The 27,869-nt window shown below is 46.0% G+C and overlaps 1 protein-coding gene across 1 annotated transcript in view; it reads left to right on the forward strand.

Annotated features, from left to right (window-relative positions):
* Window positions 1–27,869, forward strand: part of LOC111154110 (membrane bound O-acyltransferase domain containing 2) — a 119,616-nt gene that overhangs the window by 77,086 nt on the left and 14,661 nt on the right. Inside the window, exons 4-6 of the mRNA XM_022513502.1 lie at window positions 10,655–10,750; window positions 21,543–21,598; window positions 22,823–22,877. Of these exons, the coding sequence (XP_022369210.1) occupies window positions 10,655–10,750; window positions 21,543–21,598; window positions 22,823–22,877 (207 nt within the window). The remainder of the gene's footprint in view (window positions 1–10,654; window positions 10,751–21,542; window positions 21,599–22,822; window positions 22,878–27,869) is intronic.

Consider the following 27,869-nt stretch of genomic DNA (forward strand, 5'->3'; position numbering starts at 1 on the left):
AACTGAGCCGAAGGCAGCGGCTTAACCCACTGAGCCACCCAGGCGCCCCGACAATTTTTGTTTTCTGATACTGAATTAGGTGCTGTTAAAGAGATCCTTGTTCTTGGAATCAGCTTCCGTGTCCTTGTGGGAAATACTGTAAGGCAGGAGCGGGGAGTGGGGGGTCTTGTGGGCAGGTCGCTGGAAACCTGCCGGTGTCTTCACCTTGATCCCCCTGAGGCGGTGGTTACACATCTGAAGAGTCGCTCCAGTCAGTCACCGTCACTAAGCTGCTTTTCAGGGTACTGGATTCGTCTTGAAGTCCTTCTGCATGTGGCCCCTTCAGATTAGATGTGCCCCAGGCACTTGGCACTTGAGTTGAATTTGCCTCATTCTTCACAAGGAGAGGTTCCTTCCGTTCTCTCCCGTTTTCTTGCCCAGAGATCCTTCCTCCTCTGAGGATGACAGGTCCCAGTCGTCATCATCCACATCCGCGCACTTTAGTTCTTCTTTTAATTCTTTTTTGATGAACGCCTCAGCAACGTTAATCCCACCTGCTGGCTTATTCACATTTCTGTGATTTGAAACCGTCTTTTCAACTTTTTCGGTTAGTGTTTTAATGGCGGTTCCTGCGGGCTTGGGAGAAACATCGGAGTCCTCGATTTCACTTAAAATGTTTAGAAACATTTTATTGTTTAGGCTTAGATCACTGATCCATTCTGAGCTAATTTTTGTGTATGTTATGAGTTAAAGGTTGAAATCAATTTTTTCCCATACGTATATCCATTTGTCCCAGGAGTGTTAATTGCAAATACCATCTTTTCTGTCTTAGATTGCAACTCATCTCTCTGTGTGGCTTTATTTCTGCTCTTTGGTCCATGTGACTAACTTTGCACAAGACTTTCACATCAGAATACTGACTTTACTTTCTCCTTATTTTGCCTTTCCAACCCTCTGTATATACTTCCCTAAGACCCTGTTTGCTTATATGCTTTTTGTTTTATAGTGTTCCATGTATTTTTAGAGTTGTTTCAAATACTATATAGAAATGCAAAGCCAACAGTGTGTTTGAAAGAGAAGAGCAAAATTTCAAGGTTTCACAACTAAGTGTAAGTACCTGATTTCAGGACCTAAGTATAAGCAAGCAGAGTCTGGGAAAAGCTACACAGAGGGAAAGGCAAAATGAGGAGAAGATGGGGAGTTAGAACATGGAGGTGTAAGCCTTTTCTGGAGCTGTGTTTCTGCTGAGGTCATGCAAGATCTTGCGCCTTGGAAAACCAGCAGTTCAATTTCATTTCGTTAACAGTTTAATTTGATGGTGAAGTTTAATTGATGTTAATGTTAAAACAATTACTCGTTCGATTCTGTCTTTGCTCCCACTAGGATTTTTGAACCTTTTGGTGATGTTACCTGTTTTCCTCATTCGGGAAGAATTCTTTTTCATTTTCTTCCCTCAGCATTTCTGGTTCATTAATCCCATGGTCCCTGAACTCTCTGTTTTTTTCCCAAAGAGTTTCCACTCTGTAGCTGATGCGTAAATGAATAAATATTTTAGATGTGATTTCTCTTTTTGAAATGAGGCAGTAATTGAACATTTATATTTAACAAACAAGAAAATGTTCTGCTTGAGAACCCGTCCGATGCTGTTGCTTTGATTTTGTTATAAGTAATAATTACGTCAGGATGCTTTGGCTGCAGAGAGCAGAAATCCCAGCCCGCAGTGGCACAGCGGTGTGAACAGTATAGAAAGATTCACGTCTCAAAGCAAGACGTCATGAGGCAAGGCAGCTTATGTTGGCTAAGTCAGCAACTCAGTCTTAATCAGGGCATCAGGAAGCTTACTTAACTTTTCCATTTTGCCATCCTAGCGTGTTGGCTTTGTCCATAGGCTAACTCCTTTCATAAGCTAAAAGTGGCTGCTGCGCTTACAGACATGCCAGTAGGCAAGGTCGTACTCCAAGAAGGAGCAAAGCCTTTCCGGAAGCTCTGTGTCAGGTTTTATAGACCAGACCCAAGTGTTATGCCTACCCATAACCCAGGCAGTTGCAAGAGGGTCAAGATCATGGTTGATTGAGTTAGAGTCGTCAGTATCCCTGGGTGTCGCCTTTTTAAAGTAACTCTTGTATTGTCACAGGTAGGAAGAATAAAAAGTGACAGGGCCATTCTTTACATCTGGTTCTGCTCTGTCTGGAGTTTATTTGCACGTGTATTTTTCTGTTTGAAGGCACTCTGTGAAAATCAGACGTTGAGCGTGGCCCTTATGATCAGACCAGGCACATGCGTGCTGGCTCGTCCGTCTGCTGTTCTCCGCTCATCAGCAGAGGGAAAAGTCAAAGATGTGTCCCATCACCTTGCCCTGCGATCTCACTTAAAAGAAAACAACAGAAATTTAATGTGCTTTGCCATCAGATCGGAATGCGTTTCAGTTGCAGATGGGGGGGGTGCGGTTCACCACCTGGGATTCTTGCTGGATTAGGTTGTTCAGAGCCGAAGCAACAGCTCATTGGGTCATTAAAGAATCGGGGTTCTTCTCTTGCTCCATGGTGCTCTCCGAGCCTGTTTGCCACCCGTGGTGACAAGATGGTTGCTCCAACAAGCACTAGATCTGCTTTCTGGGCAGAAAGAATTCAAAAGTGTGAAAAGCCACACCAGCTGTCTCTTCCCTTTTTTGTTTTCAGGAAAACTATCCAGCACCATACATTAGAAATACATTGTGAGCCACAGATGTAATTCGCCATTTTCCAACACTTGCAGTTTCAAAAGGAAAAAAGAATACATTTTATTTTATCCAATACAGCCAAAATAGTATCATTTCAAAGTATAGTCAGTATAAAAATTCTTAAAGAGAGATCTCAAATTCTTTGTGAAGCCTTCAAAAAGCAGAGCAGATCGTGCAGCTGTAGCTGTCTCCATGTGGACTAGCCCCAGTCCAGGTGCCCCGTGAGCACCTGCAGCCCGGCCGCGGTGTGCCGCCGAGTGTTAGTAACTACCAGGCTTTCTGGGGAAACGAGATGCGTAAGTTCACATACACAAACTTGCTACACATTTTACTAATACAGCGGATAGATTGTTCATGATTTACAAGTCATGATGGAGTACACAGCAGTCCTCGTTGTAAATTCCATGGGGCCGCTTGATTCTGGGAGGGCGCTTCCGCTGACTCCTGCCGAGCTCTCAGCTGCTCAACGCCGGTGCGGCAAGATCGGACTGTACGGAAATACTTGGTTGCTGTCCGGTTCAGTGAGGACGCTGCTTATGTCGTGGGCGACAAAGGCAGTTAATATGGATGTCGGTTGTCATTTCTGTGTATGTGAGTGAATACGGTGAAAATTGGACGAGGAGGATGTATGTCGGAACTCCACTCGTCTGTCCACTCGTCTGTCCACGTATGAGCGACTTCTTTGCTGCCTCAGTAATAGCTTTTGCATGATGGGAGACTATTTCCTCTTTCTTTCTTGTTCACAATACAATGGCTGTAGTCATGACGCCCTTTTAAAAGTTGAATGTGCTTTTACTAGCATTTTCTTCACCATTTTCCCCCCATCCTTTTGTTCAGCATTTTAACTATAATTCAGATCCGTCAAATTTCCCATGAATATTTTAGGCCTCGAGGGTCATTACAGCTGTTGCAGCCATTCAGCAATGCTGCCGTGGACACACGTACACAAACGGACATGAGTGTGGCCAAGGAAAATGTCCTTTACGAAACCAGGCAGTGAGCGCGGCTTGGTCTACAGCCTTTAGTTTGCTGATCTTGGTTTAAACGATTGCGAAGCTTTATAGGTTTGCCCGTTTTTATAGTGTAAATGCTTCTGCCCCTGTAGCCTTGAAGTGACTCACTTGAAGTCCCTCACTGGGGTTGGGAAGAAATGCTCAGTAGCACCATTCTGGATATTTCCATCATGCAGGTGCAGGACATGCAAATAGAATTGAGGATGATAAGAAGGAAGGAATTGAGACGTGATGTGTTTTGAATATTTAATGCCTTTGTAATACTGTTTATTTAGTTTATAATAATGGCTGTGTTTAAATACCAGTTGACAAAAATTCTTAAACTAACAGCTTCCAAGAGCTTGTGTGAACCAGATCTAGAACACTCTTTCCAGGGGAGACCATGTTGGACAGCACAGATCTCAGTCTTTTCCAGGAACGTCAGCAGAATACACATCACAGACAAGATTTGTGTATCATGGGCGTGCCTGGGTGGCTCAGTGGGTTAAGCCTCTACCTTCGGCTCAGGTCATGATCCCGGGGTCCTGGGATGGAGTCCCACATCGTGCTCCCTGCTGAGCAGGGAATCTGCTTCTCCCCCTCCCTCTGCCTGCTGCTCTCCCTGCTTGTGTGCTCTCTTTCTCTCTGTCAAATAAATAAATTAAATCTTAAAAAAAAAAGAAAGATCTGTGTATCATGCCGCTCTAGCTGCAAGAGGCTGGGCATTGAACATTTAGCCTTGTGGCCTCTAGAGTAGAGGAAAGCAGGGGCAATGGAGACAGAAATGCACATGGAGTGAGTCACCTACACTCTACAGTTGTGTTCTGCCACACAGTTGTGTCTACTACAGTTGTGTTCTAGAACTTCTTCTTCGATGATATACCAGTATGTCTTTATATACACACAAATGTGTGTAGGGGTTTTTAGTACCTAAAACGGGATTATTCTTTAGTTCACTTTTTCTGCTTCACTGACCTTTATTGTATGTGTGCATATATGGATGTCCCCTTACTCACTATTACTGAATTCCATAGCGGGGCTTTCTGTTTATTTTATTATTTCCATTTATTTTAACAATATTGTATTGGAGACATGTATTTGGTTCTCTGCATATCATTAGTGCTTTAATGAGTATCTATATGTAGATCCTCCTTGAAAAGATATATAAGTAATTTTTTAAAAGATTTTATTTATTTATTTGACAGACAGAGATCACAAGTAGGCAGAGAGGCAGGCAGAGAGATGGGGGGGGGGGAAGCAGACTCCCCGCTGAGCAGAGAGCCCGATGCGGGGCTCGATCCCAGGACCCTGAGACCATGACCTGAGCCGAAGGCAGAGGCTTTAACCCACTGAGCCACCCAAGTGCCCCAGTAATTTTGTTTTTTAAAATAGACTCCACAATGTGAAATTGGCAGCTCAAAGAATCTGTACAAATTGTGATGTATACTGCAAAATCACTCATCAAAAACAAAAAAGGGGCTCTTTCCAGGGATCGGGGGAAGGACAAGTTTGAGAATGCCTGTTTTCCCTACCCAAACTGGATAGTGCCTGTTTTTAAGCTTTTGCCGGTGATACTGGGCAAATATTATCATTCTGTTCAGTTCTATTCTATTCTATTTAGAGCACTTGATCGGGTGAGAGAATGTGGGTGGGGAAGGGGCAGAGGGAGAGAGAGACTCCCAAGCAGGCTCCACACCCAGCGTAAAGCTTGACACAAGGCTCAGTCTCATGACCCTGAGATCATGACCTGAGCTGAAACCATGAGTTGGATGCTCAAGTGACCGAGTCCCCCAGGTGCCCCTAATTCTTTTTTTTTTTTTAAGATTTTATTTAATTGAGAGAGAGAAAGCATGAGAGGGGAGGAGTCAGAGGGAGAAGCAGACTCCCCACTGAGCAGGGACCCAATGCAGGACTCCATCCTAGAACTCTAGGATCATGACCTGAGCCAAAGGCAGTTGATTAACGGACAGAGCCAACCAGGTACCCTGGGTCCCCCTAATTCTGATATGCATTTCTGAGTGATTATTATGATTTCCTGATCATTCCTTATTTTGAATCTCATTTATTTATTTTATTTATTTATTTATTTATTTTTTTGTAATCGCTATGCCCAACTTGGGGCTCAAACTCAGGACCCTGAGATCGAGAGTCATCCTCTCCTCCAGCCGAGCCAGCCAGGCGCGCCTCATTTATTTTTCTAAATGGACTGACTTTTTATAATTTTTTTTTAACTCGATTACTTATTTGTTCACATTCTCATCCATTTTCACTTGATTTGTTAAATTTTTTCTTGTTGATCTGTGGGATTTTTTTAATTAAAGATATTAATCTATATCTAGTGAACAATTTCTGTTGCTTATTTAATTTTCTGTCATCTGTCCTATAGAAATTTCCAGTGTTTATAGAGTAAATATTTGTCGGACTTTATCTTCATGGCATTTATGATTTTCGTCATGCTTATGAAGATTTTCCCATGCCAAGATTTTGAGGGTATTTCTCTGTATATTGTTTTGGTACTTTTTATTGTCCTATCTTTTTACATTAATCTGGATTTGTGTGTGTGTGTAGGGTGAACCTGGAAACTATTTTTATTTCTGAAAGGAGAGCTAACTTTTTAATCTCCTTTACCTCATTCATCCTTCTCCCACTAATTTCATGTGCTAGCTTTATAATAAACAAAAACTTGCGGTTGAACAAGGCCTTTTTGAGCTTTTTTCTCTGTTTGGTTAATCTTTTGATCTGTTTATGAAACAGTACTACATTATAAATCACTGTGACATGTTCTTTTATCTGCTGCGATCGGGCAAGTCTTCCTTGTCGTATGTTTGTTTAGTTTTCCAGAAGACCTTGAAAGTCAGCTGGTCAGATCCCACTGATCCCACTGAAAGTATTGTCAGGATTTTGATTAGGGTTATGATGTTAAATTTAGAGATTAATTTGATAAGAGTGGACTTTATCTTACTGGAATTTTCAAAATAAGTCTAAAATTAAATTCATCGATACTAACACATATTCTGCTTCTTTCCCATATCAGACACTTCCATATGCTTTCCCCAGGAATCAGTAGTGTCTCAGGGCTGACCAAGTACCGAGTGTTTTGACAATTTCCTTTATGCGTGAAGAAAGCATCCTTTTCTCTCAGTTTGCTGAGAATTCTAATTCTTACATGGAAACATTGTTAAATTTGTTAAATTTTATTAAATGGCGTTCTCTGTATTGACTATACCTGCTTTTCCCTTTAGCTCATCATCGTGATGATAAAGACATAACTAGTCCTTTTATACTGAACCATAACTGCATTTGTCAAAAGAGCGCTGCCTGGTCAAGATACTTTATTTTAAACCACGGTTAGTTGTAGAACGCTGAGCGTGTACTGCGGAACTATTTCAGCTCTCTCTTTGGCGTGACAAGCCACCAGACCAGACTCAGCGGCTTCACGACAGCGTGTTACTGTTTCTCGTGGTTCTGTGTGTTGGCTAGACTTGGCCGGACAGTCTTTGCTCGAGGACGTTGGTAGGGGCCGTTCGTGTCAGCTGGAACCCGAGTCATGCGAAAGCTTGACTGTTGGACACGCAAGGTGCTTCCCTCCGGCCGTCGAAGTCGGCTGCGCGCCGGGAGGCCCGCGGGGGCTGCCGGCTGGGACCGCGCCGTCTCCGGGCCGGTCTGGTCTGCTCACGGGTGGCGGCTGGGGTGAGAGAGCGCGGAGGACGAGCGGTTCGAGAATGAAACAGAGGAAGCCGCAGGACATCGTGTGACCAGGCCTTGCAGTCTCAGGAAGTCGTTTCTGTGACATTCTGTTGGTGAACCAGGTCCTTGTCTTAGCGCCTTCCCCGGGGAAGAGGACCGTCCTCCAGCTCTTGCTGGGAGGGGCTGCGTGCGCTGTAGGGTTTTCACCGGTAGGCACAATTTGAAGACCGTCCTTTGGCCCCCACGATTTACATACGTCCTACGTAAGAGGTATCTCACCTCCTAAGACCCTTAGGGTGTCGCCTCCTGATGGCGTCAAGCTCGACCCATCCGTCTGCTCAGCCAAGCCCGTTGCTCTGTGGATGAGGCGTCTTCCGTGCACATGCTCCGAAGCAGCTCTGCACGTGAGACCCAGCGCGCTAACGGGGCAGGCTTTGTCCCCTGTGCCCAGTACCCAGTACCCAGCGGCGAGCGGTGAGAGGATGCTTGTAGGGTCCTTCTGTGAAAAGAGGACAGGAGTGCAAGTGTCTTAGCAATCTCTGGAGCAGAGCGATGGGGACGTCCAGTTGGACACCTGCTACCTGTTGCTTGAGTGGTGCCCCGTCTCATCCCTGCCAGTTGGTCTCTGTGGCTCTTTCTCCACACCCAGGGCTGTCATTCTTTCTATACAAGAAACGGCCAGATTGTGCGGTTGAGCAGCTTTCTTTGCCTGCCACCTACCAGTAGACGACTGGGGACAGAAAGATGTCTTCATTTTGAGCTGCTTCTCCCTTTCCGTCCAGTCTTTCTTAAAGGCTCACTGGAGCTTCCCGTGTCTATAAATCTCCTGCATTAGACAGAAGCTCCTCCCACGGACCTCTTGTAGACCATCTCCTTTCACTGTGGTCTGAAAGTGCTGTGTGACAGCACCTTCCTGGTTCTAGAAAACATTCTTGCCTGGCGGAGAGTCTAAGATGCATATCCTGAAGATTTTGGGAACTGTTGCTTTTCCCGAAAGGTTTTCTAAAGATGTGCCCGTACGTCTTCCTGAGGTGTCATTAAAGATTACTCTTGACTTCGTCTTTACAGTGATTACTTTGAGACTACTTTGTGACTGGAAAGTACAAAGTACTTTCAGTGCTTTTGTCCTGAGCCCTTTCTATTTTTGTCTAAATTCTGCTGAAAACCTGAATACTGCTCAGTTTTAGCTCATTGCTCTATCTCCATACCTCGTTGTACGCATCTAGAAGGAACCCATTGGCACTGTTAGCAGTATATGCTCTGTGTTCCATGTTGGAGTGACCAGCAGTGTTAGCCAGCTTCTGTAGCTTCCAGGGACCGTTTCCTGACTGCCCTTCTGATCTTCACTCGCCGTCTCCTTCAGGCCTTTCCACTTCCCACCCGCACCCAGTCCTCAAGCCCATGCTCTGTGTTCCAGATTTTTATTGTGATCGTACCCCATTTTCACTTAACCAAGTTGTGCTCTGATTCTCCCACTCTGCTCAACTGTGGTGGCCTAAAATACATACATATGTTCTTCCGCTGGTGATTTTGTAGGTTGGGAATTCAGGAAAGGCTCCACTGGATAGATCGTCTCTTAGGGATAGACATCGGTTTTTTCATTCACATCTTATGATCTTGTGTCTGTCTCACTCTCTCTCCTACACGGTGTCTCATCCTCCAGAGCCTCTCCGTGGGGTGGTCTCAGGACAGTCACACTTCTTTCACGACAGCCAGCTTCCAAAAGGCAAGAAGTAGAAAGTGCCAGGCCAGTTACCGGCTATGCCTGGAACTCCGAAGTGTTACTTGTGCGGTCATCTTCTGTCAAAGGAGCTGGAAGGCCAATCTGGATTCAAATTGGATAGAGAAATAGACTCTTGTTTAAATGGGGGAAGCAGAAGATTGGGTTGTAGAAGAGCCTATGAAAGGGAAACATTGTTGTGGTCATCCTTGGGAAACACAATCAGCCACATGGTTTTTAGAAATTACATTAAGATTGATATGTCAACCCTGTGTGTGTGAGTAGGCATGTGTGCTACTTGGCCAGATAGATTTATCGGGAGTCTGTCAGCTTTGTACAACATTTGAAAGAGCTGTCCTCCTTTTTTTCCCTCCCTCAGGAATAATTAAACTAGATCGAAATTACCTATTTGTCTAAAGTTAAAAAGATTTCTTTTTTAAAACAGTATTTATTTATTTGAGAGAGAGAAAGTGCATGTGCGTGTGAGTCAGGGGAGGGGCAGAGGGAAAGGGAAAGCGGGAGCAAATCCTCAGGCAGGCTCCCTGCTCAGCAGCGACGTGAGACTGGATCCCAGGACCCTGAGGTCATGACCTGAGCCAAAATCAGGAGTCAGACACTCAACCGACTGAGCCACCCCGCCACCCAAGTTTAAAAGATATCTTTCATGAAACCACCTGACTTGCCTACACAGGAAACTTAAGATTTTTAACTTCCCCAGATATGTCGGGCTTTTCCTGTTGATTTCTTCTTCAGTGTGTAGGAAGTCCTCCCCCAACATGAAAACGTCTGGATGTTTATCCATGTTTCCTGTGTGTCTGCTTCTTCCGTGGTACAGTAGTTCTTCAGACGTCTAGGATGATGCCGTGAGCTGTTGAGGTGATGGTCCTCCCTGCTCACTTGCACTGTAGCCTTCATGCCGTGTGGTCTTGTGTGTTCTAGAGTCCTGTTTCTGTTCTCTTCATACTGATACGTAAAGTCTTCCATACCCTGTGTTTAATTATTGTAACTCTGTCCCAAGCACCTCGAGAATCCGAAAAATCACTAAATGTTCACACCTATAAAACATGAGTAAAAGCCACCTGATCCACACTAAGGATGTGTGATTTTAGACTTGAGAACAAGTTTTTTAAATCCTATTAAGAATTTGTTTAATGTGTAATTTAGCCAAATATTTTTGGGCCAAATTGTGTTTTCTAAAAAGAAGGAGTAGTAAATAGAAGAAATACCAATACTCACAGTTTTATACTTGTGACTATGACTTGCAAATCTATAATTTGGTCTAGGGAGGTCTTTCAGAAGGAAAAAAATAATAAAAGCCTTAATTAGAGGCATCCACCATTGAAGATGGTACAAAATCCACAAATGTAAACTGAAATAGAACTAGTAAAGAGTTTTTACGGTTTACTGAAGAAAGCTATTTGTGAAGTAGATCTAGAAATATTTAATTTTTGAACCATTTAAATTTTGAATCATATGGTTAATAAATTACCTTAAAATGTATTCTTTAACAAAATGAATCTTTTACTTTCACTAATCTAGTTTATTTTTGTTTTCCAGATATTGTTTTGTGTTTGCTTTGGGATACCTCACAGTGTGCCAAATTACTAGAGTCTATATCTTTGATTATGGACAATACTCTGCTGATTTTTCAGGGTAAGAGTAACACTTTAACTCAGTTGCCTGTTTTTATCTCTTCTAACTTATTGGTGAAAGGACAACATACAGTTGCATTTAGTAGTTCAAATGAAAAGTGATTGACAGACGTTTTAGTTGAAGATTGTTTTATGAATTTAGACCTTTTTTTGAAGATTATTTGAGAGAGAGAGTACGTGAGTGCAGGCACACAAGGGAGCCTGAGCAGGGGTGGGGCAGAGGGAAAGAGAGAGAGAGAGGGAGGGAGAATACCCAGCAGACTCCCCACTGAATGAGGAGCCTGACACGGGGCTCAATCTTACAACCCAGAGATCATGACCTGAGCTGAAATCAAGAGTTGGATGCTTAACTGGGAGAGCCAACCCAGGTGCCCTAAATTTAGATGTTTTCTTCTTGTGAAGTGGTCTTTTATGGTGCTGTATAATCACAAAAAGAACTTGTCCTTTTAAGTTGACTTATATATAATTTCTAAATATGTAGCAATTAAATTTGTTATATGGCATTGATATTAGAAGCATTCTCTAATTTTATGGAAATTTTTGCCATCAGGTGTAACTGTTGAAAACCAGCGCCTTGGAATCTGTCCTTGACTATCTGTTTCTTTCTTTGTTCTCCTAAGCCTCTTTTGTATAGTCATTCACCAGCTTCTGTCTAAGATCTGGTCACTTCTTCTTGGTTCTTAATACCCCCCGAGACTTTTCTTTGGACCAAAGGTCCTTGGCCTAGCCTTGACTTCTGAATTTCCTAGAGCAGACACTTGAGTGTATATTTTACTTGTACGCATTTCACTTTTATGGAATGTTCTACATTCTTATGTCTAGTATTCCACTGAGTTATGGAAATAACTTCTGCCTTTTGTTCCTTCAAAAGGGAGGTAGTTCCTCTGTGGTACTCGTTGTCCTGTAACAAAACTGATTAAATGTCTGCTTCAAGATAAATGTAGTCCAAGTCCCTAAAGACTAACGTGCTCACCATCTTTATAAAGGGACCTCTGCTTAAGGATAAGCAAAGTGGAAAAAATAAAGTATATCATGGGATCGATGAAAAAAAGTAAATTCAACAGTAGGAATGGACCAAAGTTGTATGACCTTAGAGAAAAATTACTGCTATGAAACAAGAGAATTTTAGAAGTTGAAATTCTTTTCTCCTTCATGGGATTCAAGTAGATTTTACTTTTTAAAACCGATTTCTTGCATACAAAAGAACAAACAAAACCAAGCCAAAACGAACCAATTAAATACACTAAAAAACTAGTTAAATTAGTGATATGTTGAGTATAATAAGGAAATATACCTGGAATTCATAAAAGGAGAAGAGATGCTGGTGATTTAGTGTGTAAGTAATAGATATTACAGAAAAAGAGCTAATGGGCTGTATCAGTGAATATGTTGGGCCACTGAAAGTCTTTGGAATTTGAAGACGTAAGCCAGGTTGCATGTTGTCGTTAGGGTATAATGCAAGTAGGAGCTAGTTTTGAATACTTAAAGGAGTCAAGGTCACCTAGTTTAAGCCTCCAGGGAGCCGTTACCTTGGTGGTCTCATTCATCGGGGTCTCCTTAGTGCTTAGCACATGGTGGCATTAAATAGACACTTACTGAATCAGTAATAGTAATACCTTAGTAAAGAAGAAAGTAGAAAATACAGCAAGAAGAATGGGGGGGCGGGGAATAACAAACACGGTGTGGGCAAAGCTCTGTGATCTAAGAGAGAAATTTATAGCTTCAGTGTTTGCCTTATAATGATTTAGAAATGAATGAAGCATTTAGTATGAAATAGAAGCAAAAAGCATCCTCCTGACAAATTCAGTTTATGCATTTAGATAACAGAAATGTTAGCATTAACAACTGGAAGTTAATACTGTAAAGTTATGAATTTCCCATTTGCCTTCTCGAGTGCTTGGACACTGTAGCCGCGTGCCAATGGCGTGAAGCAGGCCAGGCTCTGCCACCACTGCTCTGTGTCTCTAGCTTATATTTTGGGATCCCACATTCTACTTCATTTAAAAAATAGCATGCTGCTTGGATTTTTTAATGGCCAGATTGACAAAGTAATCTAATGTCGCCAAATTGAGGTCACGAATGCGATTGGCGTGAGTACAGATTGGCACGATGCCGTGTTTGCTGGGCCCTCACCACCCCTCCTCTGATTTGATCCTGGCTTTTACCTTTCTTCTTTCTCTCACCTGACGTTCTAAACTCTGGTTCACTACGCCTCTCTAGCTGGGGATAGGCTCCCTGCTGTTAAAGCAACAGCCCAATTTCAGTGACTCGGCATGATAATGATAAACGTTTATTTCTCAGTCACGTGGCAGTCCTCTAAAGAGGGACCCTTTGCTTCCCACACTGATTTAGGGAAGGTTCTTTCCCAGGGCTTCACCTCCCCTCGCATCCCTGGAATCCTCCCAGTGACGCTGACGGAGGTGCTGTGCACGAGCAGACGAGGGCAGGCCTCCTCACCGCTGCTGCCCACATCCTACTGGAAGGGACCGCTTACGTGACCCACAAATTAGAGGGTAGTTTGCAGTAAGAGCCAAAGGCAGGTTTAAAAATAGCTTTTTCTGTGACATGGCTTGAAATATTTTGCTGAAATTTAAAATTTCATTTCAGCATTTAAATGTCACTTAAAATGTTTAAGTATGTGGGAGAAAAACAACAGAGCACCTTAAAGATGGATAGCCTGATATCAGACTCCCAGTTTAATGTGTAATGTGTATCCCCAGGAGGAAGCATTTGACCATCAGCAGTAGACTGATAAAGATTAGGCAGAGACAAATTAGCCGAAGGAGGCCATCTGGCAGAACGAAGTTGGGAGGACTTTTTTGTTTGTTTGTTTGTTTGTTTGTTTGTTTGTTTGTTTTTATTGGATACAGGACAGAAAAGAAGCCATCTAGAGGCAAACTCTTCCCCTAATGAAATATTTAGGCACTTAGAAGTCTTGGGTGTGTTTAACACATGAGTAGAAAAGATCATAACTTGATCCTGATTCGGGTAAATATCCAAAATGTTGGGTGTTTGCAGAAGGTAGAGTTGAATACAGTGAACTGTCCTTTGTCCTACGCTCTCCTGCGGCCCCGAATTTGGCAGCTAGAGGAAGTGAGGCGGGGCTCTTGCTGGGGAATCACGTGGGAGCTCTTTTGTATGGGGCATCTTACTTGCATGAGGCACAGGAAACTGATTGTGTGTGTGTGTGTGACTGTGTGTGTGTGTGTGACTGCGTGTGACTCTGTATGTGTGTGCATGTGACTGTGTGTGTGTGAGAGAGACTGTGCGTGCATGTGTGTGTGTGACTGAGTGTGACACTGTGTATGTGTGTGCATGTGACTGTATGTGTGTGACTGTGCGTGTGTGTGTGTGTGTGACTGCGTGTGACTCTGTGTATGTGTGTGCATGTGACTCTGTGTGTGTGTGTGTGTGTGTGTGTGTGTGTGTGTGTGTAGTTAGCCATGAGATCAAGATATGTTTAAAACGTTGATCAGATAAAAGGGACTTACTTTTTTTTTTTTTTTTTTTTTTAAGAATATATTTATTGGAGAGAGAGCACAAGCTGGGATGGGGTTAGGGGAGGGGCAGAGGGAGAAGCTGACTCTCTGCTGAGCAGGGAGCCTGGTGCGGGCCTGGATCCCAGGACCCTGAGATCAGGACCTGAGCTGAAGGCAGAGGCTTAACCCACTGAGCCACCCAGGCGCCCCTAAGGGACTCACTTCTTGATAGAAGGCTGACTTTCATGCTAGCCTCAGAAAATAGATACAAAAGAAGTATAAAATAATTAATAGCTTCCCTTTATATCTGCAATAGCGAGTTAGCAGATACAATAGAGAAGGGATCCTAGTTTCACAAGCAATTATTAAAAACTATGATATGTCTAGGAGTACATGTAAAAGGAAATGCACAGGACCTCTGTCTAGAAAACTATAAAACTTTATGGTAGGATATAAAAGAACACTAACTGGAGAAACATCTTGTGATTCAGATGGTAAAATTTAGTATTACAAAGATGGTAATTCCTCTCAAATTAATCTGTAGGTGTAAGGCAGCTCAAGGTGGGGTTTTGAGGGAAACGAGATGAACTGAAAAGTTTTTCTAGAAGTGTAAGTGCTTGAGAGTAACAATTTCAGTATAAAACACACTACTGTTAAGGAGCAGTCACTTAAATATTACAGGACTGACACAGGATTAGACAAAACCATGAAACCAGAGGAGAGAAACAGACCCATGGGATCCAAGAAATAAAGGTACAGAATAGAAATGTTGGGATTATAGATCCAGTGGGGATGGGGAAAGCCCTTCTTGATTATTCAGTAAATGGTATTGAGACAGAAGAAGGAAAGGCAAATGCTGGCATTCTTTGTAGACAGCTTGTAGACGGAAGCGAGAACAGATTTTTCTGGCAGGAAGGTAATGAGTTCTGATTGCAGTGTGTTGATTTTTGTCGTGCTGAAGGGGTACTTTCATGCATCCACCAAAAAAGAGGTACATGACATAATTTCCCCTTCAAATTAAGGATATATTTTAGAGTGAACCATGTAGTATCAGATGCTTAACAAACATTGTATTACCACTTACTCAGCTAGGATTTATTGAGTATGTGCTATACATTTCACTAGGTGCGAAGTACTTTTCGTAGGTGACAGTCCTGTCCAGCATAAGGGACAGACTCCTTGGTCTAAGTTACAGGTGGGATTGTCACATGGACTCCTTTTGTTTTGCTTTGTTTTTATTTGGGGTGGGGGGGGGGCGCGGCAGAGGCCGAGGGAGAGAGACTCTTCAGCAGGTTCCATGCCCAGCATGAAGCCTGACGCGGGGCTCGATCTCACAATCTTGAGATCGTGACCTGAGCTGAAATCAAGAGTCGGACACTCAACCGACTGGGCAGCCAGACAGACGCCCTGCGTGCACGCCTTTTGGAAAGCCTTGCTCAAGCTGAGAGTCTTAATTGTAGGCATCTTTCTGTGCCCTGTGCTGAATCTAGAAGCCCCCCCACCCCCGCACTCGTCCCCCTCACCCTCCTGTCACACGGCGCCCACTAACTGTCGTAAGTGGGACGGATGTGAATTATTCAGCTGCTGAAACTTAATGTTCCGTGGGTCCTGTTTCATCCCGAGGGAGCGTCTCCCTCACCTTGACCTACACTTGGTGAGAGGAACCCTCCCGTCCGGCTTCCGTCGGTCAAGTCACCGAGAGCGGCAGGTTTCTAGGTGGCTTGAAGGTCGGGCTTCCTCCTTCCCTGAGCCTTCTCTGCTCTTCCACGCGCTCGCGGAGCAGCCTGCTCTAATGACCCTTCTCGGGGTTCTGCGGCTTTCTCGAGGCTCTGAGCCCCCCACGGGCTGTGCCGCAGGGCCCTGCTCTCTGCTCGGGACTGTCGCGCAGTCTGTTCCCTGTGCCTGGGGCGCCCCGTGCGGGCGCAGGGCACGTGACTCCGACACCAGGTTCCCCGTTTGAAGCCCTGTCTCATCTCTGCGCGCGTTCCTTCAGCGTCTCCTTTGGCTCGTGACACTTCTTTCCGTGGTTATTCGCGTACCTGGTCATCTCCCGTTGCACCGAGAAAGCCCCGCGGAGGCCGCGTTCCCGGCGGATCGCCATGTTTGCTAAAGGAAGGTCTCAGCAAACACTTGCTGTGTCGCGATACCGTTCGCAGTATTTGTCACACTGCTGCTTTGTTTCATTTACACGGTGGCATCATTACCTCGACGGTTTACGTAATAACTTGGGGGTGGGGCAGGGAAACGGCTTCCAGGCTCCTGCAGGGATCGCCTCCGGTGCTGGGGTTCGGGTGACTGTTCTGACTCGTGTGGCTGCCCGGGCCCCATCCGCTCCTCCCCCGGGGGTCCGGGAGGCCCCTCACATGGACGTGCCCGAAACGGATGGCCCCTCCCTGCCCTCCTGTGCTCCTTCTCAGCCGCCTCCATCCTCCTGGGGAGCTGCTCTGGCCAGAAACCTTGGCGGCCTCGGTCTCAGCGCTGCATCAAGTCCATGGTCAGATCGTCCTCTGACGCTGCCTCTTTATCTTCTGACCACAGCTGGGCTCCACCTCAGACTGCACGTGCCGTCGCCCTCTCCTGCCTACTTAGCCACCATCCCCTCCTGGCCTTTTTATCCCGCCATGGTTCCCCAGTCTGCGTCAGCCCAGAGCCGGAACACGTCCATTTAAAACCAGGTGACTCCGTGCCAGAAACCCTCCAGTTCGTGCAACGCTCGGTTAGGACGGAGCCCATCCTCACTTGCCCCTACTGAAGCCCTCTGGGTCCCACCTCTGCCCCACCCTGTCTCCAGCTTCTGCCCCCGTCCCCACTCTGCACCTGCTCCAGTCCAGTCTCCCCCTGGGCCAGTCACATTTCTGCCTGAGGACTGTTGAGCTGCTTTTCTCCCTTCCTGGACATTCTTATCTCCACAAGCTGTCCGCTTGTTCCCGCTTGAAATGTCACCTTCGGGGTGAGGCCAGTTATTAGGGCTGTGCCGTCACTCCCTCTTCCCCTGCCCTGCTCCGTTCCCGTGCCCCGCACTGGGTGGCACCTGGCCTTCAATGCATTGATCTGTTTGTTTCTTATCTCTGTCCTGTCCGTTGTGAGGCTGGTGGCAGCGAGACCTGCATCTTTTGTCTCCAGCGTCTGGTTTATTGTAGGTGCTCGTTGAACACCTGTTTCTGCATGAGGGAGGAAGGGGAACAAATGAGCGCGGCTCACCCTTTCTGGCTCCTCTCCCGGTGGATTCTGGGATCCAGGGTGTGGGGCATGTTTGGCGGCAGGGGTTTGCTGTTTGTGGAGGAAAGAGATGACTAAGGGGGAGACTTGTCAGTTCATCTCTGTTGTCAGGGGACTCGCGCCCTGCGGTGGCAAACTGACCTTTGACCTGGCAGGTGCTTGCCGCATTAGTAGGCACAGGTCTTTAGGGCGGGCGTCCTCTAGGGATGGTGGACAGTTAAGAAAGTGACTATTCTTTGTAGCATTCATTTTCTTTTTTTTTTTTATTATGTTCAATTAGCCAACATATAGAACATCATTAGTTTTCAATGTAGTGTTCAACGAGTCATTAGTTGCGTGTCACACCCAGTGCTCATCACGTCACGTGCCCTCCTTAATGCCCGCCCCTGTATTCATTTTCTAATAATTCAGCTATTAACTGTGGTTGAATTCTGTGTGATAGAACTAACTCCTATTATTCTCATTATCTGTAGAGACAAAAGAGATGCGTATAGATGATTGTTAACTTCTGCATCCTTTTTTTTCTAAGTTTTAAGAAGTATAGCACTATTAGTTCTTTATATAAGAGAGGGCTTTTAAAAAAATATTACCTAAAGCTGTTTCATCAGTTGAAGTATTTATTTTGAACAGTTCAAGTCCATATTTTCCCACTTTCTTAGAAGAGGGCCAGCAGGGGTAAATACACGTCCACCCAGATACAATGATGTCATGTAGATGGTGCTGGTGGCTCCACCCACGACCCAGAGCTCACTTGGTGGAGGTTCTGAAGCCATCCACCTTCTCGCCCTCCTCCATCCCTCAGACTCCACCCTGCGGGAAGCCAGAGGGCCTTTCTGACTCACATCAAGTGGTCCCAGACTTTCTGGAACCCGGAAAGTGATGAGCTATTGCAGGCTCTGCCAGATGCAAAGTCAACAGGTAGTTAAAATGTCAGTAAAGGTATAAGTGAAATAATGTCTGTCACCAAAACAAGTTTTTATGAACAAAGTGCACTGTGGAGAAGACCCACGGCAGGTGATCTCTTTGAGAACATTGGAGTTGTTCTCATTTAGAAGTGTTGGCTTTGCACCCTGGGTTCGGCATAGTGAGGTGAGGTTGGTTCTCCTTCCTATCACTCTGTTGTTTCCTGGTCTTGCCCGTGCCTGTGTTGGCCTCGTCTGTTCATTTTCCCCTGGTTTACTTTTCTGAGCTCTCATTAATCTGTTCGTGCCTTACTAAACCTTTTACTGTAGTACTGTCTGACTTTCATTTAGAACTTACTTCTGCAGTGCCTCTCCGTAGTAATTCTGCCTTCTAGCATTTTACTCTCACATTTGCCACCCCCTGTTCCCATCCCATGACTGGTTGGACCAGAGGCAGCAGGACTGCCAGCTGTTTAAAATCAAAGGGAACATTCAGGGCTAATGATCACCAATAAAGGAAATAAAATGATGTTGGGACATTTTTGCAAACTAGTTGGTTCTTTGAGCCCTTGTGTATGCCAGTTATCGAAGGTGCAGAGATAAATAAGGCATTGTTCCTGGTGATCAGTAGCCTATGACTTTTGTGGTGACAGGAAAGTAAACAAAAGAATTACAAAACAGTATGATGAATGCTTTCAAGCACGGATGAGAATGGACAGGCGGGAGGGAGTGTGATCAACCTGTAGAAGGAGTGAGAGATCGTGACTGGACACTTGGAAGAGTCTGTGTATTTGGCATTTTAAAAATATTTATTTAGCACATGTCTTGAGCTAGGCACCGGGGATTCAGTAGTGAAAAAGACTGTTGGTTCCTTACCTCATGGACTTCCTAGAAAGGAAAGAGAGATTTTATTTATTTATTTTTATTTTTTAAAGATTTTATTTATTTATTTGACAGAGATCACAAGTAGGCAGGGAGGAGGCAGAAGGGAAGGGGGAAGCAGGCTCCCTGCTGAGCAGAGAACCTGACGCGGGACTCGATCCTAGGACCCTGGGATCATGACCTGAGCCAAAGGCAGAGGTTTAACCCACTGAGCCACCCAGGTGCCCCAGAAAAGAGAGATTTTAAAACAGCCACTGTAATTGGATAAATGAAACACCCATGAACCTGAAAATATTTGGAAGCAAACAAGCCAAGGTTAAATGAAGGGCAGGTGTGGGCATCGTGGCTGAGGAGCTACGTGTGGTCGAGCTGTCCAGTGGGCTTCTAGTACGAAGTGACCTCTCAGCTGGGACTTGAAGAAGGAGCTGTCCTTGCAGAACGTTTCCAGAAAGAGAGGTCCAAGTGGATGGAGCAACATTTGGAAAGACTTGGGAGCATTCAGCTCTGCTCCCTGCCTTCTTCCCATCCCTGTTAGGGACGTGATTCCCAGATGGAGCAGCACAGCCTCCCACGACCCGTTCTCCTAGCCCAGCTCCATGCCGGGAGGCAGCCTGCGGCCGGGACACTGGGGTGCAAGGAGGGCCTGCACTCAGGAAGCACATATTTGCATTTTGGGAACATCTTACCTGTCTGTACAGTTTAGTATGTCACTGTGCGGATAAGCTTCCTTATTTGACCAGCCATTTTGGTATTATGTTTTGAGGAAAAGAGGGAATTAGAATTTAGAACTGAAGAGTATTTTATAATTCTTTGGTGAGAATGAGGCAGGATGACAAAAGTGATTTTTCTGCCCCCAGGGAAGTGGGAATCTTCGTTTTTGCAAACCTCGGAGGCCCGTGAGACCTCCTGCAAGCTGACACAGCTCCTGGGTGCTCCTAGCAGCCTGGGGCGGCGGTGGGCTAAGGGCTCGTCTCCCGAGAGCGAGCGGTGTAGGAGGAAAAGCTGACTTTTCAGGGAATCCAAGGGGACTCTCCTCCTTTGTGCACTGAGTTAGAGCAGTTGTCCTCTGACACGTGTGAGTGTGTGTGTGTGTGTGTGTGATCTTGTCTGCTGGGTGAAGAGAAGGAGCTGTAAGTTCTCAGGCGCCAGGCTCTGAGCATCTCATGGCCTCTCAGGGCATCCTCCTTGCTCCACACGTTGAAGGATGCTCGTGTTTGTCCAGAGGTGGAGTGGACCCTGGCCAGCCTCGTGCTCCGAGCGTGGGGCAGCGGGGAGAGCACCAGATCTCCATGGTGGGGTCTGGGCTTCCTCCCGCTGCCCGCTGGTGCTGTGGTTGGCCCGTCCTGCAGCCTTGCCTTCCCGGTGCCATGGAGGCCGTGCAGACTCTGAGCACGCGGAGCTCATAGGCAAGCTCTGCTTATAGGCAACACGGCATTTCCTGGTTTTAGTGAAATTCCAAAAATATAAATGAATCCCTTGTGATTAATTGTTCTGCAATATGAGTGTCTGTAACCTAATGTAGTAAAGGATAAATGTGTATGCTGGTGGCTTTCTTAGGTGGATTTACGTGTTCTTCCTGTCCAAGCTATCCATTCAATTACACATCCTAAAATATGGAGAAAAGATTGCCATTTCCTTAACTTGACATCACTCAGAGCCATCTTTAAAGGGTGCTTTAGGCACTGTTCCTAGGGCGGCTCTCAACAGGCCTTTAGTCCTGGGGGTCCCAGACCAGCGAGATGGACGCTGTCCTGTTTCTTCCTCCCCCATCCCTCCCATTCTCTTCCACATTTCTCACCCACCCTCTTAATTTTCTACCTTTTCCCCTTTTCCCAACTCACTTTCCACCTGCAGGTCAGCTGAGGCAAAAGGCAGCATGGTATATTGGAAAGTCAAAACCCAGAAGCCAGGGCCATGCCTGATGCCCGGGGCTCTTTCCCCCCAGCCTCTGTTCTATCCCGAGAGAGGGGCGGGCGGGCGGCACTGCTTACCCGGGGGGTCTCTGGTGGAGCCTGAGCAGGCGTTCCTCCCTCTCACTCTCTCTTTCTGCCTGCCTCCTTCCGTGCCCTCCCCTTCTCTTGTCCTTTCTTTTCTTCCCTCCTTTCCTCCCTCCTCCCTTTCCGCCAGCTCCTATACCTTCCCCAAACACAGCAGCCCCTGGATTATCTCTTTGAAATCCCTCCAAGGTCTTTTTGTGTGTTATAAAAGTCAGCATTTTGTAGTTGTATAAGCAGAAGAAACTCTTTTTCATACATCATAAGTATTATTTTAAGTTTCTGCTTTTAAATACGTGTTTTTTATTTTGTCACAGCCCAATGATGATAATTACCCAGAAGATCACTAGTTTGGCTTATGAAATTCATGATGGTAAGAATTTAGAAATTAACTTTTTGTCACTGAAAGAAATCCTATTCAAATGTACTTTCATCTGAGAAACGACCCTCACTTTCCACTCTGTATTCGAGGAAGTCAGAGAGGGGAGTCTTTAACTCTGCATAGGTTCACTAAAGTGTACTTATTTTTCTGCAGTGTTTCATCTCAGTTTCACACTTGATCCAGTGACAAAAACAGTGTAAAGGGATGGGATCCCGTCGTAGGACCCACATTAGTGGCAAATATAAAGGAAATAGACGTTTGATCTAAGTCAAGTGTTATTAGTCCTTGCTTCATTTGTGTCACATTTTTATTAATATTTGAATGTTTTCCCCCATGCCCCTTAGCCCTTAATGTATACACACAGTGACATCTGTTATTAGCATAAATATTTGTAAGTTCGGATTTTATGTCTTCTGTGGATGGACACGTTGCCATAGGAAATGCTAACAGTCTGGGCCATGAGTCACGAGTTCGACTCTGGTTTCTTCACAGACTGGAGGAGCGTCCCCATGAGACCCGTCACTTGTAGTGGCCCAGGGAGCTTCTGGCATGGGGTGTTTAACCCCGCTGTATACATCGCCTGTTCTGTACCCTCTGGTACGGAAGACCTACAAATAATTTTTAAGGATATTGTTTGCCTCTTAATTTAGTCCTCCTTTGGTCTTTAAATTGGGCTTAGAATCGAGTAAGTGGTTGTGTAATTGCAAATCATATCCCCTCTTTGGGGAGAGAAGGTAAAGAAATGGATGGAGAAGGTGTATGAGTACAGTTTTCATTCCTTAGAGTCATGCAGAGGTAAGGAGATCATTCCTTGCTTCATGTTGAGCTTCTAGCCCTTAATACTGATTAGTCATTGAAGCCATCTACTAATAGAAAGATCTTAATGCCCCCTTTTGAAAGTCATAGTGTTTGCTATTAAATATGCTAGCATTTTGGAATTTTTAAGTTAATAATAATTTCCTCTAGAGAAGGGTCAGGTTTGTGCCCTGATGTGTGTTATTTATCTCCTACGGACCTAGATGTGTTGGGTTACATGGTGCTCCTTTGATATGACTGAACCTGTGTTGCAATGAGAAAGAAAGGAACCAGTTATTCAAAAATTGGGATTATAGCTTGAATTTCCATTGATAAAAGTGGTGGAAGTGTGAATGGGGAAAAATGCCATTCTTTTCTTGGAAACCATAATTGATAAAAGTACCTGTTTTTATTTTTCAGGGATGTTTCGGAAGGATGAAGAGCTGACATCCTCACAGAGGGGTCTAGCTGTAAGGTACGTGTCCTCTTACTGTGTCCTGCCTTGGTTCACGCGGTCTCTGCCTGGGATGTGCTTTACTCTCCTGGCTACTAAGGCTGACTCATCCTGCTGGAGGTACCGACTTTGAAAACCAAACCTTCCTCCCTCTGCACACCGCCCTGCCACCAGATCTTGCTAGGTTAGGCTGCCTGTGCCTTCTCAGGCTCTCATGGCGCATTGGACATATCATCCTGCATGTGCCTCTTATGTACCATGGATATCACTAAATTTTCTGTCTCTTCTGTGATTTTCTGAGTTCCCTGAAGACAGTCCTCGTGTCTGCCACGAGGTAATGAGTGATAATCGCTGCTTCTGTTTATAGACCGACAACTTGATGGCAGGAACTTGGCTAAGACATGGTAATACAGCACAGAGATGTGTTGCTTTGAGATAATGAAGAACCAGTAAGAGCTTCTCAGTATTGTTTGAGGAATTCATTCTGGGTAGGTTTCTACTTCATTTATGACAGTCCTCTGTTGACGAACTGAAGGAATAGCTTGATTTCTTGGAAGGCTCTATCTTAATCTAATTAGAGATTGAATACTCATTTTACCTAAAGAAAAATTCCTAGGAAGCGCCTTGTTCTCTGTGAATCTAGAACTAACAGATCATGGCGGTCAGAAGAATGAGGTTAAGTGTGTGATAGCAGACGGACCCTGACCTGAGTGTTCACTTTTGGTGGCATGTCTTGGGAATATTCTTATACTTTCCCCATCTTTAAGATTATTTTACTTTGATATTGTCTGCAGTCAGTATATACATACCAGTAAATGTGCACTTGAATATACGTAGTCAGTGAGAGATGACCTTGATCTGGGTTCTGTGATCTTCAGGCATCCTTCGTCCATCCCTATAACCTCTCATTAGGAGACACTCAGCCCCCGTTTCTGCCTTGCCCTCCCACACGCCCAGCTGACAAAACCCCAAGCCCGATTAAATTCGACTCTCTGGGGGCGCCTGGGTGGTTCAGTGGGTTGAGCCGCTGCCTTCGGCTCAGGTCATGATCTCAGAGTCCTGGGATCGGGCCCCGCATCGGGCTCTCTGCTCTCTAGGGGAGCCTGCTTCCTCCTCTCTCTCTGCCTGCCTCTCTGCCTGCTTGTGATCTCTCTGTCAAATAAATAAATAAAATCTTTAAAAAAAAAAATTTGACTCTCTGCCCACCGACACAGTGGAAGAAAGCAGAGTGGAAAAACATTCATTGCCGATTGGACCTGCTTTGAGTGTGTTACCGCAAGTTTAGAGTCAGGGCCTTAGTGTTGCCAGGAGTTCAGCTGCGTCCTGTCCACTCCCACCCCTGTCCCTCTTGCCCCCCCCCCCCCAGCTTCTGTGTGCTCCTTCCTCTGACTCCCAGCACCCCTTCCCCCGCACTCACTCGGGCTGGAGCGAAGTTTGCTTCTTGGAGAAAAGAAAGGCAGCTCCGCTTCATTTTGCTGCCACTGAACCTGCCAGACTGCCTGCGTCTGTGACAAACACTCCGCTTTCTGCCCCACACCAAGGACTCACTGGCCTGCTCAGGGCCAGCTTCTCACTTCATGATGAATCCAGCCGCTTCTCGAGGATTTTGCTTCTTCCATTGTCCCGTCCCTTGCATGGTCGCTCATCGTTTCTCTGTCATTTCGTGCTGAGAGGAGACACGCCTTTACCTTGCTTTCCCTTTGAGCTCCTTCCGCATTGCTCTGCAGCCTGTAGCGCGAGACTGTGAGAGATGCATGTCCCTCTCCCCATCCTCACCCCCCTTCCCTCCTCAGCCCCCCGCAGTTGGGTCCGTCCCCACCGCTGCTCAGACAGCGTGCTTCAGGGGGACCCTCAGTCTCGGTGGGTGTAATGGGCGGCCTCAGTGTGCGGCAGCTCAGCCTCTCCGCGCTGTCCGTGGAGTATCTTCCTCTCTCGTCTTCTGGAAACCCCCCTCCCTGGCTGTTTCCTGCTGTCTTTGCGGAATCCCGCCCCTCTGAGGCTCACCATTAAGTATTCGTGGGTTGCGAGGCACAGCCTTGGATGGCTCTGTCTTCTCGGGACCATGTGCCGTCCACTGGCCTTAACTGCTGTCCACGTATTTGCGGTCTCGTAACTGTCCTCCCACCTGTCCCCTGAGCTCCAGCTCCTGGGCAGCTGCCATTTCAGTATCCCCACGGGGATCCGAACTAGCGTCTCAGATAGAACACATTCCAGACAGAACTCCCGAGTTCTGCCTCCCCCTTCCCTCTCCCCAGCCCGCCACCCACCAAGTTCACAGCGGCACCATTTGTCACTAGGGCCTTAGGGTGAACACTTGTGCGAACACGTGTTCTTACTGCAAATCCTCTTCACTGACAAGGTCACTCTTCCTTGGAGATCTGTCTCTCATGTGACCATGACATCGGACTGTCCCTGATCTGACCGGCTTTTCACCACTCCCACCAAGATCAGCCCAGCGGGGCCCTCACTCTCTACTTGGTTTCCTGGAATAGCCTCCCCGGCAGGACTCAAAGTTCTGTCTTCTTTCTTTTTTTTAAGATTTCATTTATTTATTTGACAGACAGAGAGCACAAGTAGGCAGGGAAGCAGGCTCCTTGCTGAGCAGAGAGCCTGATGCGGGGCTCAATCCCAAGACCCTGAGATCATGACCAAAGGCAGAGGCTTTAACCCACTGAGCCATCCAGGTGCCCCAGAGTTCTGTCTCCTTGCCCCCCACTGTCTACCTTCCACTCAGCGGCCAGAGGTCTTTGTAATGTGTGTTGGGTTAGGTTATTCTCCTCTGAGGGAAACCCCACAGCGGCTCCTTGTGTAGCTGACTGGGAGCAGCACTTAGGACCACCAGGTACAAGGCCTGATGAGAACTAGTATCTCTACTGCTCGTAACTACACAGAGATCCTCGTCAGAAACCCCCTTTCCCGCCGTCACTCTCTGTTCTTGGCCATGCTTGATTTTTCTTCACAATATATATTGTTGTCTGGTATTGTCTGGTATTTGGATTGTCTTTCTCTCTATCTTTCTAGTACAAACTCTGTGAGGAGAGAACTTTGGCCCATGTATCATTCTGTCCTCATCACCTCAACAGCGGCTCACCAAAGAGGGTGCCTCTGCCCCTGCAGGAGCCATTTTTGGTTGTCATGGAGGAGGGGGAGGGGCTGCGGATATCTGGTGGGTGGAGGCCAGGATGTCCTAAACATGTCGCGGTGCTCAGGACAGCCCCTACAACAAGGAAGTATTGTCCCAGAAAGTCCGTAGTGCTGAGAAGCTCGAACCTGGGACAATGTGGAGTTGATTCCAAATAAATACTTATGGAATGAAAGGATGATTCTTTCCTTTAATGTCATAAATGAAATATTATGGTTATACTTCGTTCTCATTTTAACTGCAAACATTATAATTATCTACTTAGTACCTACAGTGACTTGTCGTTTGATATGACAGTTGAGCCAGAAATTACTTCCGCCAACTCTCATGGTTCAGACTTACCTCCTGTCCTTGCAAACTCTGATACATAGTTTGACTCGGTAGCACTGGGCTGTGCCGTGATCGCCTGACACTGTCTGGGGGCTTGAAATAGTTGGTGCCGAGCGGGAGCTCTGTCCCGGGAGCACAGGAAGTTCTTCTGTGGCTTTTGCGTGAAGGCGCTTCCCCAGCCTTCGAGGCAGTGAGAAGGCATTCTGTTGCAGCATTCCAGAAACACATGCGAGAGGAAGCTCTGCCAGCAACATTTTCTCTCCTCAGTTTTGAGCCATGAAGAGAAAATATGTAAGGCTCAAAACGCTTTTAAATGTAGAAGGGTAATTCTGGAAAAATCTAAAAAAGGAGTGTTGGCTAAGTGGTGATGTCGCTAGTATCAGATGGGCAGGAAGCAGTGTTTTCTTTTTTGTTGTTTTTTATAAAACTACATGTGAGGGGGGTCTGTCAGCTTCTCTTGGCCCCAGAGTGGGTTTGTGCTTTTTAAGGAAACCACTTCTCAGAGAGGAAGGAAGGACTGTAACATCTTCTAGAAGCCTGCTTCCTGTCCTCAGGTGGAGTTGTTCTTCTAGTTATGATAGTTTATAATTGTCGGTGGGAAGCAGACTTACTAGTAAATGGAGCGGCTGGTAGAAAATAAATAAGGGGCGCCTGGGTGCCTCTGTCGGTTAAGTGTCCAACTCGATTTTAGCTCAGGTCACGATCTCAGGGTCGTGAGTTTGAGACCCTTGGTGGGCTCTGTGCTCAGCATGGAGCCTGCTTAAGATTCTCTCTCTGGGCGCCTGAGTGGCTCAGTACATTAAGCATCTGCCTTCAGCTCAGGTCATGATCCCAGGGTCCTGGGATCGAGCCCCACGTAGGGCTCCCTGCTCAGCGGGAAGCCTGTTCTCCCTCTCCCACTCCCCCTGCTTGTGTTCCCTCTCTTGTGGTATCTCCCTCTGTCAAAAAAATAAATAAAATCTCTAAAAAAAAAAATTCTCTCCTCCTGCCCCTCCCCTGCTGGCTATCTCACATGCTCGGAAAAAAAAGAAGAGAAAAAGAAAATGAAGATGTAGACTGCTAATTCATCTATATGATGATGTATACAGTCTACGGAAGTTCCTGTGTTACTAAGTATTTTTTACCCGGTTCCCTGCATTAAGAACTAGAAAGCTCCATAACCGTGAGATGCCATGTGCCATCTGGACAGACCTCAGAGCAGTTGAATGACAAATGCTGCAGGGTATCCTTCATTCGTTTCTGTCTTGCCCCCACATCCAGTCTCTGCGCAAAGCCCCCAGGCTGCCCTGCCAGGACGTACACAAGGGCTGCCTCCGCCCGCTGCTACCGTGCGCTGTCGCCTCCTGCTGGGAGATCCCAGTGGCCTCCTGGCTGGCCTCCCAACGTCCACCCTTGTCCTGTCCAAACTCGGGTAGAGGGATTCTTCGGAAACATAGGTCTTTAAAAAAAACCCTGCTGGACTTTTTCACTGCATTCAGAATAAAGGCCAAAGTTCCTTCCATAGCTTCTGAGAGAGCCCTAGATGATCTCACATCCGTTCG

Source organism: Enhydra lutris, unplaced genomic scaffold (assembly GCF_002288905.1).
Source record: "Enhydra lutris kenyoni isolate GAN:26980312 unplaced genomic scaffold, ASM228890v2 scaffoldscaffold35, whole genome shotgun sequence".
NCBI classification, from domain to species: Eukaryota; Metazoa; Chordata; class Mammalia; order Carnivora; family Mustelidae; genus Enhydra; species Enhydra lutris.